This window comes from Chanodichthys erythropterus, chromosome 12 (genome assembly GCF_024489055.1).
Source record: "Chanodichthys erythropterus isolate Z2021 chromosome 12, ASM2448905v1, whole genome shotgun sequence".
NCBI lineage: Eukaryota > Metazoa > Chordata > Actinopteri > Cypriniformes > Xenocyprididae > Chanodichthys > Chanodichthys erythropterus.
This window is the reverse complement of record NC_090232.1, coordinates 57,862,005-57,881,970: the sequence shown is the minus strand read 5'-3', so window position 1 is coordinate 57,881,970 and position 19,966 is coordinate 57,862,005. Positions and strand designations below refer to the sequence as shown.

Here is a 19,966-nt window from a genome sequence, read left to right as displayed (position 1 = left end):
ACGGTTGTTAGGGTACTCTGTTTGGTTGCTAGGGTATTGCTATGAGGTTGCTAGGAGTTTTTATATATGATATTTATTAGTTAGATAGATATTAGTTAGATGGATAGATAGATATTAGTTAGATAGTTATTAGTTAGATATTAGTTGGATAGTTATTAGATATTAGTTGGATAGATAGATAGATAGTTATTAGTTCGATATTAGAGAGATAGATAGTTATTAGTTAGTTACATACAGTAGATATTAATTAGATAGTTAATAGGTAGATAGTTTTTAGTTAGATATTAGTTAGATAGTTATTATTTAGATAGATATTAGTTGGATAGTTATTATTTAGATAGATACTAGTTGGATGGATAGATAGATATTAGTTGGATGGATAGATAGTTATTAGTTAGATAGATATTAGTTAGATAAATATTAGTTAGATGGACAGATAGTTATTAGTTAGATAGATATAAGTTAGATAGATATTAGTCAGATAGTTATTAGTTAGATGGACAGATAGTTATTAGTTAGATAGATATAAGTTAGATAGATATTAGTCAGATAGATATTATTTGGATGGATAGATAGTTATTAGTTAGATAGATATTAGTTAGATAAATATTAGTTAGATGGACAGATAGTTATTAGTTAGATAGATATAAGTTAGATAGATATTAGTCAGATAGTTATTAGTTAGATGGATAGATAGTTATTAGTGAGATAGATATTAGTGAGAGATAGATGAGTTTGAATGAGTTTCAATGGATTAGAAACAGTACATAGCATGGCAGTTTAATTGAGTCTATTTGAGTTTTGAGTCTAATGGGCTTCCGTTATCTTGGCTCATTTGAACAGTCGGTCAATTAAAGTCAATGGGATTTTTCAGAGTTTAAATTGCAATTTTTAGGAAAACCGTAAGTCGGATCAGTTAGAAAAGATATAGCACACTAAGTCAGAACAGTTTGAAGATCTACTCCGAGTTTGGAGTTTGTGGAGTTAAAGCTCTAGGAGGAGTTAGTCTTGGAAATTCAAGTAAGAAGAAGAATAATAATAACTAGATAAAGTTTGAGGACAAACTTTAAGTTGGCTTGAAAAAGCCGGTCCAGAAAGTTTGAAGTAGTTTTAAAAGTGTGAAGTTTGAGAGTTTTCAGTTTAAAAGTTTAAGTTTTAGTTTAGTAGTTAGATTTAACATTAGGCTAATCACTATTAGCATGTAGCTATTCACTGCTAGCATGTGTAGCATGTTGGAAGTCCAGATTGCTAGCATGAGTCAAAAGAGCCAACCACCATGTCTCTACGATGTTCTTATGCAGAGATATAGATTTTGCAAAACGGTTGCTAGGGTACTCTGTTTGGTTGCTAGGGAGTGGCTTGGCAGCTACCAGTGATGATACTCCAAAGGCTGCTTGACAATATAAACCAAACCCCATGTCTGTACGATGTTCTGATGCAGAGATATAGATTTTGCAAAACGGTTGCTAGGATACTCTGTTTGGTTGCTAGGGAGTGGCTTTGCAGCTACCAATGATGATACTCCAAAGGCTGCTTGACAATAAAAACCAACCCCCATGTCTGTACGATGTTCTGATGCAGAGATATAGATTTTGCAAAACGGTTGCTAGGGTACTCTGTTTGGTTGCTAGGGAGTGGCTTTGCAGCTACCAATGATGATACTCCAAAGGCTGCTTGACAATATAAACCAACCCCCATGTCTGTACGATGTTCTGATGCAGAGATATAGATTTTGCAAAACGGTTGCTAGGGTACTCTGTTTGGTTGCTAGGGAGTGGCTTTGCAGCTACCAATGATGATACTCCAAAAGGCTGCTTGACAATATAAACCAACCCCCATGTCTGTACGATGTTCTGATGCAGAGATATAGATTTTGCAAAACGGTTGCTAGGGTACTCTGTTTGGTTGCTAGGGAGTGGCTTTGCAGCTACCAATGATGATACTCCAAAGGCTGCTTGACAATATAAACCAACCCCCATGTCTGTACGATGTTCTGATGCAGAGATATAGATTTTACAAAACGGTTGCTAGGGTACTCTGTTTGGTTGCTAGGGAGTGGCTTTGCAGCTACCAATGATGATACTCCAAAGGCTGCTTGACAATATAAACCAACCCCCATGTCTGTACGATGTTCTGATGCAGAGATATAGATTTTGCAAAACGGTTGCTAGGGTACTCCATTTGGTTGCTAGGGAGTGGCTTGGCAGCTACCAGTGATGATACTCCAAAGGCTGCTTGACATTATAAACCAACCCCCATGTCTCTATGATGTTCTGATGCAGAGATATAGATTTTCCAAAATGGTTGCTAGGGTACTCTGTTTGGTTGCTAGGGAGTGGCTTGGCAGCTACCAGTGATGATAGATAGATAGATAGATAGATAGATAGATAGATAGATAGATAGATAGATAGATAGATAGATAGATAGATAAGTTTGAATGAGATAGATAGATAAAGTTTGAATGAGATAGATAGATAGATGAGTATGAATGAGTTAGATAGATAGATAGATAGATAGATAGATAGATAGATAGATAGATAGATAGATAGATAGATAGATAGATAGAGTTTAATGAGTTTCAATGGATTAGAAATAGTACATAGAATGGCAGTTGAGTCTAATTGAGTTTTTGAGTCTAATAGGCTTCCGTAGTTTAAATTTGAATTTTGACAGTTGGAGTTTGAATGTCTTGGCTCATTTGAACATTCCGTCAATGAAAGTCAATGGGATTTTTCCGAGCTTTAATAGTCATTTTTAGGAAAACCGTAAGTCGGATCAGTTAGAAAAGATATAGCACACTAAGTCAGAACAGTTTGAAGGTCTAGTCCGAGTTTGGAGTTTGTGGAGTTAAAGCTCTAGGAGGAGTTAGTCTTGGAAATTCAAGTAAGAATAATAATAATAATAATAATAATAACTAGATTAAAAAGTTCGTTGAGACAAACTTTAAGTTGGCTTGAAAAAGCCTAGCCTGAAAGTTTAAAGTAGTTTATAAAGTTTAAAGTTTGAAAGTTTTCAGTTTGAAAGTTTCAGTTTTAGTTTAGTAGTTTTGATAGATAGATGGTCAGGGAAAGGTGGTTGCTAGGATTTTACTATGCGGTTGCTAAGGTACTTAGGATGGTTGCTAGGCTGTTGCTATGTGGTTGCTAGGGTACTCGGGGTGGTTGCTAAGGTGTTGCTATATGGTTGCTAGGGTACTCGGGGTGGTTGCTAGGGTGTTGCTATATGGTTGCTAGGGTACACAGAGTAGTTGCTAAGGTGTTGCTATGCGGTTGCTAGGGTACTCTGGGTGGTTGCTAGGGAGTTGCTATGGTAACCTGGGTGGTTGCTAAGGTGTTGCTAGGCAGTTGCTAGGGTGTTCTGGGTGGTTTTTAGGTGGTTGCTATGGTAACCTGGGTGGTTGCTATGATGTTACTAGGTGGTTGGTAGTTGTCACAGATGGTTACTATGGAGTTTTTATAGTTATTAGCATGTTTTTAGCCCACTTTAGCACTTAGCTAATCACTATTAGCATGTAGTTATTCACTGCTAGCATGTGTAGCATTTTGGAAGTCCAGATTGCTAGCATGAGTCAAAAGAGCCAACAGCCATGTCTCTACGATGTTCTGATGCAGAGATATAATTCTTGCAAAACGGTTGCTAGGGTACTCTGTTTGGTTGCTAGGGAGTGGCTTGGCAGCTACCAATGATGATACTCCAAAGGCTGCTTGACAATATAAACCAACCCCCATGTCTGTACGATGTTCTGATGCAGAGATATGGATTTTGCAAAACGGTTGCTAGGGTACTCTGTTTGGTTGCTAGGGAGTGGCTTGGCAGCTACCAATGATGATATTCCAAAGGCTGCTTGACAATATAAACCAACCTCCATGTCTGTACGATGTCCTGATGCAGAGATATAGATTTTGCAAAACGGTTGCTAGGGTACTCTGTTTGGTTGCTAGGGAGTTGGTTGCTAAGAAGTGATAGATAGATAGATTTAGTTTGATAGATAGATAGATAGATAGATAGATAGATAGATAGATAGATAGATAGATAGATAGATAGATGAGAAGTGATAGATAGATAGATTGATAGATTTAGTTTGATAGATAGATAGATAGATGAGAAGTGATAGATAGATATATATATAGATGAGAAGTGATAGATTTAGTTTGATAGATAGATAGATAGATAGATAGATAGATAGATAGATAGATTTAGTTTAATAGATAGATAGATAGATAGATAAATGAGTTTCAATGAGTTTCAATGGATTAGAAATAGTACATAGAATGGCACTTGAGTCTAATTGAGTTTTTGAGTCTAATAGGCTTCCGTAGTTTAAATTTGAATTTTGACAGTTGGAATTTGAAAGTCTTGGCTCATTTGAACATTCCGTCAATGAAAGTCAATGGGATTTTTCCGAGCTTTAATAGTCATTTTTAGGAAAACCGTAAGTCGGATCACTTAGAAAAGATATAGCACACTTGGTCAGAACAGTCTTAAGGTTTGAGCCGAATTTAGTAGTTCTAGCTTTAAAGCTCTAGGACGAGTTAGTGTTAGAAATTTTAGTCTCAGAAGAAGAATAATAACTAGATAAAAAAGTTCGTCGAGACAAACTTTAAGTTGGCTTGAAAAAGCCGGTCCAGAGAGTTTGAAGTAGTTTTAAAAGTTTTCAGTTTGAAAGTTTCCAGTTTGAAAGTTTCAGTTTAGTAGATAGATAGATAGTTTAGTTGTCACAGATGGATACTATGGAGTTTTTATAGAGTTATTAGCATGTTCTTAGCCCACTTTAGCACCTAGCTAATCACTATTAGCATGTAGCTATTCACTGCTAGCATGTTGGAAGTCCAGATTGCTAACATGAGTCAAAAGAGCCAACCGCCATGTCTCTACGATGTTCTGATGCAGAGATATAGATCTTGCTAGGGTACTCTGTTTGGTTGTTAGGGAGTGGCTTGTCAGCTACCAGTGATGATACTCCAAAGGCTGTTTGACAATATAAACCAACCCCCATGTCTGTACGATTTTCTGATGCAGAGATATAGATCTTACAAAACGGTTGCTAGGGTACTGTTTGGTTGCTAGGGAGTGACTTGGCAGCTACCAATGATGATACTCCAAAGGCTCCTTGACAATATAAACCAACCCCCATGTCTTTACGATGTTCTGATGCCGAGATATAGATTTTGCAAAACGGTTGCTAGGGTACTTGTTTGGTTGCTAGGGAGTGGCTTAGTAGCTACCATTGATGATACTCCAAAGGCTGCTTGACAATATAAACCAACCCCCATGTCTGTACGATGTTCTGATGCCGAGATATAGATTTTGCAAAACGGTTGCTAGGGAGTAGATAGATAGATAGATAGATAGATAGATAGATAGATAGATAGATAGATAGATAGATAGATAGATAGATAGATAGATAGATAGATAGATAGATAGATAGATAGATAGATAGATAGATAGATAGATAGATTTAGTTTGACAGATAGATTTTAGTTAGATAGTTATTAGATAGATAGATAGATAGATAGATAGATAGATAGATAGATAGATAGATAGATAGATAGATAGATAGATAGATAGATAGATAGATAGATAGATAGATAGATAGATAGATAGATAGATAGATAGATAGATAGATTAGTTTGACAGATAGATTTTAGTTAGATAGTTATTAGATAGATAGATAGATAGATAGATAGATAGATAGATAGATAGATAGATAGATAGATAGATAGATAGATAGATAGATAGATAGATAGATAGATAGATTTTAGTTAGATAGTTATTAGATAGAGAGATAGATTTAGTTTGACAGATAGATAGATTTCAGTTAGATAGTTATTAGATAGATAGATAGATAGATAGATAGATAGATAGATAGATAGATAGATAGATAGATAGATAGATAGATAGATTTTAGTTAGATAGTTATTAGATAGATAGATAGATTTAGTTTGACAGATAGATAGATTTCAGTTAGATAGTTATTAGATAGATAGATAGATAGATAGATAGATAGATAGATAGATAGATAGATTTTAGTTAGATAGTTATTAGATAGATAGATAGATTTAGTTTGACAGATAGATAGATTTCAGTTAGATAGTTATTAGATAGATAGATAGATAGATAGATAGATAGATAGATAGATAGATAGATAGATAGATAGATAGATTTTAGTTAGATAGTTATTAGATAGATAGATAGATTTAGTTTGACAGATAGATAGATTTCATTAAGTTATTTATTAGATAGATAGATAGATAGATAGATAGATAGATAGATAGATAGATAGATAGATAGATAGATAGATAGATAGATAGATAGATTTAGTTTGACAGATAGATTTTAGTTAGATAGTTATTAGATAGATAGATAGATAGATAGATAGATAGATAGATAGATAGATAGATAGATAGATAGATAGATAGATAGATAGATAGATAGATAGATTTAGTTTGACAGATAGATTTTAGTTAGATAGTTATTAGATAGATAGATAGATAGATAGATAGATAGATAGATAGATAGATAGATAGATAGATAGATAGATAGATAGATAGATAGATAGATAGATAGATAGATAGATAGATAGATAGATAGATAGATAGATTTAGTTTGACAGATAGATTTTAGTTAGATAGTTATTAGATAGATAGATAGATAGATAGATAGATAGATAGATAGATAGATAGATAGATAGATAGATAGATAGATAGATAGATAGATAGATAGATAGATTTTAGTTAGATAGTTATTAGATAGATAGATAGATTTAGTTTGACAGATAGATAGATTTCAGTTAGATAGTTATTAGATAGATAGATAGATAGATAGATAGATAGATAGATAGATAGATAGATAGATAGATAGATAGATAGATAGATAGATAGATAGATAGATAGATAGATAGATAGATAGATAGATAGATTTTAGTTAGATAGTTATTAGATAGATAGATAGATTTAGTTTGACAGATAGATAGATTTCAGTTAGATAGTTATTAGATAGATAGATAGATAGATAGATAGATAGATAGATAGATAGATAGATAGATAGATAGATAGATAGATAGATAGATAGATAGATTTTAGTTAGATAGTTATTAGATAGATAGATAGATTTAGTTTGACAGATAGATAGATTTCATTTAGATAGTTATTAGATAGATAGATAGATAGATAGATAGATAGATAGATAGATAGATAGATAGATAGATAGATAGATAGATAGATAGATAGATAGATAGATAGATAGATAGATAGATCGATAGATAGATTTAGTTTGACAGATAGATTTTAGTTAGATAGTTATTAGATAGATAGATAGATAGATAGATAGATAGATAGATAGATAGATAGATAGATAGATAGATAGATAGATAGATAGATAGATAGATAGATAGATAGATAGATAGATAGATAGATAGATAGATAGATAGATTTTAGTTAGATAGTTATTAGATAGATAGATAGATTTAGTTTGACAGATAGATAGATTTCAGTTAGATAGTTATTAGATAGATAGATAGATAGATAGATAGATAGATAGATAGATAGATAGATAGATAGATAGATAGATAGATAGATAGATAGATAGATAGATAGATAGATAGATAGATAGATAGATTTTAGTTAGATAGTTATTAGATAGATAGATAGATTTAGTTTGACAGATAGATAGATTTCAGTTAGATAGTTATTAGATAGATAGATAGATAGATAGATAGATAGATAGATAGATAGATAGATAGATAGATAGATAGATAGATAGATAGATAGATAGATAGATAGATAGATTTAGTTTGACAGATAGATTTTAGTTAGATAGTTATTAGATAGATAGATAGATAGATAGATAGATAGATAGATAGATAGATAGATAGATAGATAGATAGATAGATAGATAGATAGATTTAGTTTGACAGATAGATTTTAGTTAGATAGTTTTTAGATAGATAGATAGATAGATAGATAGATAGATAGATAGATAGATAGATAGATAGATAGATAGATTTAGTTTGACAGATAGATTTTAGTTAGATAGTTATTAGATAGATATATAGATAGATAGATAGATAGATAGATAGATAGATAGATAGATAGATAGATAGATAGATAGATAGATAGATAGATAGATTTAGTTTGACAGATAGATTTTAGTTAGATAGTTATTAGATAGATAGATAGATAGATAGATATATAGATATATATATAGATAGATATATAGATAGATAGATAGATAGATAGATAGATAGATAGATAGATAGATAGATAGATAGATAGATAGATAGATTTAGTTTGACAGATAGATTTTAGTTAGATAGTTATTAGATAGATAGATAGATAGATAGATAGATAGATAGATAGATAGATAGATAGATAGATAGATAGATAGATAGATAGATAGATAGATATAGTTTGACAGATAGATAGATTTTAGTTAGATAGTTATTAGATAGATAGATAGATAGATAGATAGATAGATAGATAGATAGATAGATAGATAGATAGATAGATATAGGTTGACAGATAGATAGATTTTAGTTAGATAGTTATTAGATAGATAGATAGATAGATAGATAGATAGATAGATAGAAAGATAGATAGATAGATAGATAGATAGATTTTAGTTAGATAGTTATTAGATAGATAGATAGATAGATAGATAGATAGATAGATAGATAGATAGATAGATAGATAGATAGATAGATAGATAGATAGATAGATAGATTTAGTTTGATAGATAGATAGATAGATAGATTTTAGATAGTTATTAGATAGATAGATAGATAGATAGATTTAGTTGGATAGATAGATAGATAGATAGATAGATAGATAGATTGATAGATAGATAGATGAGTTTGAATGAGTTTGAATGTATTAGAAATAGTACATAGAATGGCAGTTGAGTCTAATTGAGTTTTTGAGTCTAATGGGCTTCCGTAGTTTAAATTTGAATTTTGGCAGTTGGAGTTTGAAAGTCTTGGCTCATTTGAACATTCCGTCAATGAAAGTCAATGGGATTTTTCCGAGTTTCAATCGTCATTTTTAGGAAAACCGTAAGTCGGATCAGTCTGAAAAGATATAGCAACTCGAGTCAGAACAATCTGAAAGTCTGACCCGAGTTTGGAGTTTGTGGAGTTAAAGCTCTAGGAGGAGTAGCAGTCAGAAATTTTAGTCTCAGAAGAATAATAATAATAAGTTTAAATAGGATTACAGTAAGTTGGCTTTTTTCAAGCCAACTTAATAATAAGTTTAATAAGCATTTCAGTAAGTTGGCTTTTTCAAGCCAACTTAATAATAAGTTTAAATAGGATTACAGTAAGTTGGCTTTTTCAAGCCAACTTAATAAGTTTAAATAGGATTACAGTAAGTTGGCTTTTTCAAGCCAACTTAATAATAATAATAATAATAAGTTTAAATAGGATTACAGTAAGTTGGCTTTTTCAAGCCAACTTAACTAGATAAAAAAGTTTGAAGACAAACTTTAAGTTGGCTTGAAAAAGCCAGTCCAGAAAGTTTGAAATAGTTTTAAAAGTTTTCAGTTTGAAGTTTGAAAGTTTGAAGTTTGAAAGTTTGAAGTTTGAAAGTTTAAGTTTAGTAGTTTAGATAGATAGATAGATAGATTTAGTTTGATAGATAGATAGATAGATAGTTGTCACAGATGGTTACTATGGAGTTTTATAGAGTTATTAGCATGTTCTTAGCCTACTTTAGCACTTAGCTAATAGATATTAGCATGTAGCTATTCACTGCTAGCATGTGTAGCATGTTGGAAGTAGAGATTGCTAGCATGAGTCAAAAGAGCCAACCGCCATGTCTCTACAATGTTCTGATGCAGACATATAGATCTTACAAAACGGTTGCTAGGGTACTGTTTGGTTGCTAGGGAGTGGCATGGCAGCTACCAATGATAATACTCCAAAGATTGCTTGACAATATAAACCAAACCCCATGTCTCTACGATGTTTTGATGCAGAGATATATATCTTGCAAAACGGTTGCTAGGGTACAGTTTGGTTGCTAGGGAGTGGCTTGGCAGCTACCAATGATAATACTCCAAAGATTGCTTGACAATATAAACCAAACCCCATGTCTCTACGATGTTTTGATGCAGAGATATAGATCTTGCAAAACGGTTGCTAGGGTACTCTGTTTGGTTGCTAGGGAGTGGCTCGGCAGCTACCAATGATGATACTCCAAAGGCTGCTTGACAATATAAACCAACCCCCATGTCTTTACGATGTTCTGATGCAGAGATATAGATCTTGCAAAACGGTTGCTAGGGTACTGTTTGGTTGCTAGGGAGTGGCTTGGCAGCTACCAATGATGATACTCCAAAGGCTGCTTGACAATATAAACCAACCCCCATGTCTTTACGATGTTCTGATGCAGAGATATAGATCTTGCAAAACGGTTGCTAGGGTACTCTGTTTGGTTGCTAGGGAGTGGCTTGGCAGCTGCCAGTAATGATAAACCAAAGGCTGCTTGCCAGTATGAATGATATAAACCAACCCCCATGCCTCTATGATATTCAGATTTAAAGATATCCCTCTTTGCTTTGGGTTGGGTGCTCTAAATGGTTGCTAGGGCGTGGCTATGAAGTGTTTAAGGTGATGCGTGATTGGCCATTTGCTGCCCCGAGTCAAATGAGCCCACCCTCATGTTTCTATGACACTCCTATCCAGAGATATTCCTTTGATCTTTTTCAATGGAAGTCAATGGAACTTGTTGCTATGGTGCTCTATATGGTTGCTAGGGCGTGGCTTGATAGCTTCACAATGATCCTGAGAGACTGATTGGTTGCCTGAGTAAAATGGGCCCACCCCCTTGTCTCTATGACATTGTGATCCAGAGTTATGTTCAATACAAAATCCCTATGTAATTTCCCATAGTAGGAAAAACACATTGTTTCATGGGCACGGCTTCACCATAGTATGTCTATGGGGCAACTTTGGGCAGCCCCTGTGCCCCAGGGGTACAACTTAGACCCTATTTTGAGATATGGTCTGACAGAGGCTGTCAGCCTCTTCAAACGTGGTAAATTACATGTTTCTACGAAATCCTCGTTAGGAGCTATGACTCGTCAAAATTTGTCGCAATGCAAAGTCTATGGGATTTTTTTCGCTACTTTTTCACCCGCTGGGCGAACATCGTACACCCGATCGCTTATAAAAGTCATAGCACAGGTCTCCTCAATAAGCCGGTCGATTTGACACCTGATTCATTGGTCTAGGACAAAAACTGTGGGAGGAGTAGCGCGCCAAACTTTTGTCCAGAAAAATAATTATAATAAGTATGAGCAATAATAAGAATGGAGCTTTGCCTTTGGCAAGCACCATTAATAATAAGTATGCGGAAGAATAAGAATGGAGCTTTGCCTTTGGCAAGCACCATTAATAATAATAATAAGTATGCGGAAGAATAAGAATGGAGCTTTGCCTTTGGCAAGCACCATTAATAATAATAATAAGTATGCGGAAGAATAAGAATGGAGCTTTGCCTTTGGCAAGCACCATTAATAAGCTTAAGACGTAGATCAATAAGTTGGCTTTTTCAAGCCAACTTAATAATAAGTTTAAATAGGATTACAGTAAGTTGGCTTTTTCAAGCCAACTTAACTAGATAAAAAAGTTTATCGAGACAAACTTTAAGTTGGCTTGAAAAAGCTGGTCCAGAAAGTTGGAAGCAGTTTTAAAAGTTTTCAGTTTGAAAGTTTCAGTTTTAGTTTAGTAATTTTGATAGAGTGCTAGGGTACTCTGGGTGGTTGCTAAGGTGTTGCTATGCAGTTGCTAAGGTACTCGGGGTGGTCGCTATGGTGTTGCTATGCGGTTGCTAGGGTACTCAGGGTGGTTGATAGGGTGTTGCTAGATTTAGTTTGATAGATTTAGATAGATAGATAGATAGATAGATAGATAGATAGATAGATAGATAGATAGATAGATAGATAGATAGATAGATAGATAGATAGATAGATAGATAGATAGATAGATAGATAGATAGATAGATAGATAGATAGATAGATGAGTTTATGAGTTTCAATGGATTAGAAATAGTACATAGACTCAAACTTAGTTAGACTCAACTGCCATTCTAATGGGCTTCCGTAGTTTAAATTTGAATTTTGACAGTTGGAATTTGAAAGTCTTGGCTCATTTGAACATTCCGTCAATGAAAGTCAATGGGATTTTTCCGAGCTTTAACAGTCTTTTTTAGGAAAACCGGAAGTCCGATCAGTTAGAAAAGATATAGCACACTAAGTCAGAACAGTCTGAAGATCTGACCCAAGTTTGGAGTTTGTAGAGTTAAAGGTCTAGGAGGAGTTAGAGTTGGAAATTTTAGTCTCAGAAGAAAATAGCATAACAGTAAATTGGCTTTTTCAAGCCAACTTAATAAGTTTAAATAGGATTACAGTAAGTTGGCTTTTTCAAGCCAATTTAATAAACAAGTTAAAATGCATTTTAGACACCATATTGCCCATATTTGCTCTATTTTGCCAGCGAAAATAGTTCAAAACATAACCACAGCACTATAACTGCATCTCTGAGCAACACACAGCAGTGTTTCCTTACTGAATAAATCAGCTTTTTGAACGAATCAGATGAATCAATGATTCAGTGACTTAGATTATAAGCAGTGCTTCCCACACAGAGACTTTACTTGGCCAGGCCACCCAGTTATATTAACCACAGCAACCGCGACATTTGCATGTTTGTTATTTTTTGAAAGGTATGTCCTTGTTTTACACTTTATGCATGTGTACTAAATATTAAATAAGTTAATAATGATGGCATAATGTGTACCATGGTAATTTGTACAGAGGCTCTGTAGATTTGCACTAAACAAGCCTAAACATTGAATGTGAGCAAGATTGACTGAGGATGTGCATAACTGGTCAGCTGAGCCTTATAAAGTGGCACTCAAAGTTAAAATGATTTCAACAGCTTGTTTCATTACATCACTCTTTAAATGGTTTAGGTTTATGTTCTGTTATGTAGACCCTTATTTTGAGATTCTCTTCTGTTACTTCCTGTTTCAACACTATTTAGTTTCGTCATTGAATATGACCATGTTACACAGATTATACAGTATACAGTATATATATACACAGTATATATATATATATATATATATATATATATATATATATATATATATATATATATATATATATATATATATATATATATTATATATATACACACAGTATAATTTTAGGGGTGTAACGATACGCGTATTCATATCGAACCGTTCGGTACGAGGCTTTCGGTTCGGTACGCATTATGTACCGAACGGTTCGTTGGACTAATTAATTACATTTGGAAAATAAAAAAGTTTGTGAAATATAATGTTATGCGTTCAACAAGGTAGCCCAATAACCCAAACGACGTAACAGGCAACGCCCCTGACACCCCCGAAAAAAAAAAAAAAACACCAACTTATACGTTTATGTTATGCTGCGTTCAAACCGAATGCGTCTGGGGCGTCTGGAGCGTCTGATTTAACGTTACATGTGGCTACTCAGGCAGGCGCTCGCTCACTCAGTACGCGCTGAAGGCTCTTTGCAAAATGGCTAATGTGTTTAACACATAGACTGTAAAGGTTTAACAGAAACCAGAAATAGAAGATCGTCCAAATAACCAACAGGTCTGGTGTTTGGGTGCACTTTGGATTCCATGTAAGCTATATAACATTTTCATTTTTTTTATAAGGAGCTGTTTTTGTTTTATCTCTTTCGAGCGTGAGTTTAAAATATTCTAATCTCCCCCCAGAGTGAGTTTTTTTGAGTGAGTTTTTTTTTAATGCAACCATTATTTTAGAACGTTTGCCTTTAATGTTTCCATAGCGACGCGTCTTGCGCGTCACTAGCGCTGAGCGCAGCAACAATAACACTGTATGACAGATGGATCGCTATTATTTTGTTTTTCCTAGTTTATTTAAAATATTCACAAACTTGCTTACACATATTTGAGGATCGGAATATCAGATAGTTGATAACATGGTAAGTGAGTGTGTTTTGTCGTTTAAAAGCCTTTATAAATGATCTTTAGCTTGATCTATAACGCGAGATAGGCGCCGCCATCTTAGTTTGCGCTGCAGTTCACAGAGTCCTGTCAGTCGGATTTACAGCAGGTGAATTCATCATTTTCTCCCGAAATATATGCAAGTAAGTGGCTGGTGAACTGGAAGAATAATAGAGTAAACTTTATAGTTACTTAGGCCCATTATGTGTGTCTGATATGAATAAATATCGGCAAATTGTATATGAAGGGATTGTTATTGCTCCTTCCACTGATGTCTGACATCAGTGTGCATTTTATAAACTCTAAATATATTGTTTTAATGGTGCTTATGCATAAATAAATGTCTGAAATCTTAAAAGAATGAACGTTAAAGAACGTTATGTGGCTGAAAACACTGCATAGTTGTGATAAAACGAACCGAACCGAACCGTGACACCAGTGTATCGTATCGAACCGAATATATAATAATATACTTTGTCATACGCCAAACAGAGCAAGGGAAATCCTTAACCGCGACAGCCCTAAATCTGAATCATTTGATGAACCTAGGTCAATACCCACACCTAATCATCAATAGGCTATTTGAGTAAAGATTTTTAGAAAATTCTACATTGCACATGCCAATAGTATATAGGTAATTGAGTGCTTAATGCAGTAGTCTTTCAGTAGCATGCAAGTCAAAAAAATGAACAAGTAAAGGAGTGCTTACTAGTGTACTCTTTCAATAGTATATAAGCATAGGCCCGCTGACAGAGCCATTCAGCATGATCAGCTTTCTTCCCCAATTCCTCATTTAGCTCCTATAAAACAAGACAGATAAACATTATTATTAGAGAAACTATATACTCAAAATCATTGACCCACAATTATTTTGTCTGAGATTGTGACTGTTAGTATTAAAAGGATACATGTATAATAATGATGTTTAATGTCCATAGCTTCCTCAAGCTTCAGCCAGCTCCAGCTCCACTTCCATCTCACACCTGCCTCAATCTGCTTTATCAGCAGTGTAACGTCTGGATGGATCCGTTCAGAGTCAATAAACTTTGGAGTTTTCAGAACGCTTTTAACCTGATGAACTTTGTTTCTTAAATCACTAAATCGGCTCCGAACAGTCTACTAAAGATGAGCCCACTTGACACCTTTGTTGCCCTCCGAGGTAACACAGCAGGCCCAATTTCCTTGCTCTTAGGACATCAAAGGGGCCTCTCATGTGGACTACGGGCCAGATCCACATTCCAGCACCCACACACACTGGCACACACAAAAACACACACACAGACACACATACAGAAACACACAAACATACACTTTTAACTGTGTATATATATAAACTACCACTATGCTAAAATATATATTTCATATATTTTAGGGCCTATGCATGTTTCCTAGTGTTTAAATGAGTGTATTTGTGCTAGTGTGCATTTTAACGATATAATTTTGTCTGTAAACCATAACTTCTCTCCTATGCCTTTCTGATCTGTCGAGTTTGGTCTCTCCGTAAAGCTCCGGACTCAAGCTATTTACTGAGGTGGGTCACATGGCTGACATATGCATTTTTCTATGTGTTTAATGATACTGTGAAGAAAGCACTCGATCTCGAAATCCGGTCTGATGGCCATTAAGTATGCAAATTCATCTAGGAGACCAAACCAAGGAACTTTGCCCGCCAAATAGTGCTGCGCATCTATTGGCCGCTACAATTCAGGAGGTGTGTTAGTTTGGGTTTCCATAAAAACAACGACACACACCTTTTCTTTGTTCTCCCGGTGACCTCCCGATCGTCTCGTGCACGTCTCTCCGGACGCCTCAGGTGACCGCGCTTCCCAACCACGCACGCAGCTCGGGAGGACCACTTCCTCTCTCTCTCTCTCTTCGGTTAAGTTACTTAAGTTTAAACCTCTTTTGAAAACCCCGCCGGAGAAACCCTCTCGGAAAGGACCAAGCCAAGCGCGTTGAAACTGCTACTCACGGACTTGAACCAATAAGCAAGTATTATCATTTACCTTAAATTTGTCTAAACTGATTTCTGTGCTGGCTCTCTCAAAAAGGTTTAACTGTGTAATTTGCCATTCTTTGATCATCTTTCTTTCCCTGTCTTTTCTTCATTTTCATTCTCGTGTATATATATATGTGTATTCTTGTATATATATTTAGATGTATAACCTCTGTATTCGTAGTTTGCATATATTAAAACGCTATTCACGCTCGATTGTTCTGTTTGTTCTTTCAGCTGAAAACCAAGTCACTTTAACGTTTTTCGATCGCTTTATGCTTTGATGCAAGTTATTTTCACGGCCAGAGAATAACTCTGTTTATAATATTCTGTGAGGGACTTAGTTTGCTGGACAAACGAACAGTTTCTCTAAATAATTATTAAACCAGAACTAATCATATATGTAATTGATTATAATTCGTTGTAATTGATTCACAACATATGTTTAATTCCCCGTTGGGTCGATATATGAATCATAATTTATTCATAATCTTATGAATTATTATATTCATATTTCATCCATAAATTGATTCATAACCGCTACACATTTCGTTACAGCAGTCCCTCACTCTCCTCTAATTCTCTCATTCTGAATGGAACCAATGCACATTCAATTCACATACAGTAGTTAAAGTTAGATTGTAGGCCAGATTAAACCTTGTTCTAGCCTAGATATATTATATTCTATTCATTAATTTCAACACACTTACAACCCCCTAACACATTTATATTACATACACAATGTTCGGGTCGACTGGACCCAGGGCTAATAAAAATGTGGAAATTGTAGGTACTGTGTAGCTTCACTTTTACCCCTTTTCCACCAGCATGAATCGGGTGCTAGTTCAGAGCTAGTGCTATTGCCGGTTCGGGGTATTGCCTTCTTAGAACCAATTGGCCTTCTAAGAACCAATTTGCCTTCTAAGAACCAATTTGCCTTTCCATGGGCTAGAGTGCCACCACCAGAGCTCGGTTTTATGTCACTGTATAATTCTCATTTCCCAGCAATGCTAGCGTGGCAACACCAAACACAAACATACCTTGTTCGAGATGCGTCTGCACTGTGCAGACCGATCGGCATATGACATCAAAGTACCACGAGAGTGATTTAAAAACATAAGGAGTTGTATGCCCTCCAAATGCGGTACTTTGTCATATGCCAATCTGTCTGCGCAGCACTGATGCATTTCAAACAAGCCTTCCATCAACAATGGCACACGTTGTGATACTATTGCTCATGGCTTTGTAAACCTACATCGGCATCCAAACACGGCAAATCCAACACGTTCGTGCAGCTCGCTGTAATTTGTATAGACGGATATTACAATCGAGCTGCTATTAGCTGCCATTTAAAAAATGGCGGGTTATGTCCGTCTTGTTGGTAATGGTAAACCCGATCCCAGCCCCTAATGCAAGCGGTTCTTACTTCTTGACCAGCAATGTTTTGGTGCTACATACAAACCACTTTTCCTGGGTCAGAGCTGGTGCTTTGGGTATTGAAAGCCAAAACTTATTTGAAACTAGGCTCTGGCTCTGAACCAGCACTCAAACTGCCTTGGTGGAAAAGGGGTATCTGTCCTCTTCTTGTCCGGGCCTGCTGTTAGTATGTGTGTGTGCATGCGTGTGTGTGTGTTAGTGTGTGTGAGTGACTGTGTGAGTGCAAGTGAGTTTTGTGTTTCTGTCCCTGCCGTTCCCACACAAGGTTGCAGCATTGTTGCAAAATTCAAGCACCAACACAGTCAGCTCTCACATTCCCAAACATTTTACACCTCTGTCTTGCGGTAACCAATCTTTATTTTCTCATACTCTATACCAGCTGCAAATTGGGGGCAGGACACAATAAATATAGCTTTTGACACCAGTGTGGTTCCTTATCACAACTGCTCAATATGGCCAAAAGATTCAACCAGGACTCTGAACTGTTTCAAGGAACGAATGAAATTTTGACCAGAACGTAACCAGAAACTGAAGCAAAATCAAATTTAATCGTTCTGAACAGAATTGCTAATTTGAAATGGCAATTAACCGGTTAATAACATTATTTTATTGTTCCGTTTAATATTTTGATTTGGCAGTTCAACCAATCACGAATTCAAATAGTACAGCCTATGCAAATGTGATGCTGACGCATCCAATGAGTGAAACGCGCTCAGGCTCTACTGTGAGTGAAATGCCCATGCTGACATGCTCAGGCTCAACTGTCAAGTCATCATAGGTTAGGTAAGTCACAATGGCAATGCCCTGGCATTAGTTTTTCCAAAGATATATGTCACCAACCGTCAAGTATTAGGCCTACATTTAAGTGAAAATGAATGTCAAGTAATATGCAGCTTGTTGTGCGTTTTGAAACCGGCGAAAATTGCAGGATAGTATCATTTTCAACATCACATCACGCATCTGCAGCGCTTCTGTGAACGGAGAAAACTAGGCCTACCTACATAACACATAAAATAAAAGGGAATATTTAGGCCTATAGGCTAAAAAATTATGTCTACAGATTAACAAAACGCAAGTGGTTCATTGTGGCACAGTCCAAAGATCTAGGAAAAGAAACAGACATTCTGTTTGTTTTCATTATTTGAGTGTCTTTTGTAAATGTATGAATGATCTCTTAATTTTACCTGTATGACCATAAATTACGGAGACAGTTTACCGTCTTATAGAAGGAAAACAAAAGTGGTCGCGCCGGCGCCTCACGCGCGCACAAAAATTCTTGCATTGCTTACTTGATATCGCAGCTGTTAAATATTAAAATAAAATACAATCAATCAAACGTTACACTGCTCAATTCAATTCTGTAATACAATCTGCCGTTAACCACCCATGACCACCGCCTGACTGTGTTGTTATATGTGAAGGATGATGTTTTACGTCGATAATACGAGTGAAGTACAAAGCTCATATAATAAATGAAGCATTCGTCTGAAAATGAAAACAGTTGGATTTGTGCCGAATGAGAAAGGTAGGCTACAGATTCACTTTAAATTAAAGGGTTAGTTCACCCAAAAATTATGTCATTAATGACTCACCCTCATGTCGTTCCAAACCTGTAAGACCTCTGTTCATCTTCGGAACACAGTTTAAGATATTTTAGATTTAGTCCGAGAGCTTTCTGTTTCTCCATTGAAAATGTACATACGGTAGACTGTCCAGAAAGGTAATAAAAACATCAAAGTAGCCCATGTGACATCAGTGGATTAGTTAGAAGTTTTTGAAGCATCGAAAATACATTTTGGTCCAAAAAAACAAAAACTACGACTTTATTAAATGGTTCAAAATGCTGCAGCCAGGCTGTTGACTGGAAGTTGAAAATTCAATCACATTACTCCCAATTTAACTTCTCTGCACTGGCTACCAGTCAAACTGAGAACAGAATTTAAAATTTTAGTTTTTGTTTTTTAATGCATACATGACCTAGCACCAACATATCTATTTGACATTCTATATTGTCACAACAGATCCGGCAAAAGTTAGACCATTTGGAACAAAGGCACAAAAATAGTGACTCATAACTTCAAATCTCTAGCAAGGAGAGTCAAAAAGTTGGTATTGTTTGAAAGAACTTTTTATATTTTTAATAAAAATCAATGAATTAAATTATCAGCAGTTTCTCAGAAGAATATCCTAAAGACAAAAAATAAAGTTTGCTCAAGGGAAATTTTACATATTTAATATTTGACATGCAATAATTTAGAAAGGAAATAAGGTAGGAGGAAAATTATTTTTTGGTGATGTTCCCCTATATGTGATCTGTATCTGGAAAGTTACAGCATTTGGAACAAAGGTAGGCTTTTTTGTTTTTCCATTGGCGCCCCCTGATGGGCATTTTCAAAATCGCTCTTTCACATGGAGTAACTCGTGATTGATCGGCTTATTGGATTATGTAGATCTTGGACTCACGGCATAGTTTTTCAATCAGGAGATCAGGATTTCAATCAGGAGAATGCACTCCAAGT

The 19,966-nt window shown here is 35.2% G+C and overlaps 1 protein-coding gene across 3 annotated transcripts in view; it reads right to left on the bottom strand.

The window, feature by feature from the left end:
- Positions 1-19,966, bottom strand: part of sugt1 (SGT1 homolog, MIS12 kinetochore complex assembly cochaperone) — a 124,780-nt gene that overhangs the window by 45,317 nt on the left and 59,497 nt on the right. For all 3 annotated transcript variants that reach the window (XM_067403920.1, XM_067403921.1, XM_067403922.1), the window contains exon 3: positions 14,724-14,814. In XM_067403920.1, coding sequence (XP_067260021.1) covers positions 14,724-14,814 — 91 coding nt within the window. The remainder of the gene's footprint in view (positions 1-14,723; positions 14,815-19,966) is intronic.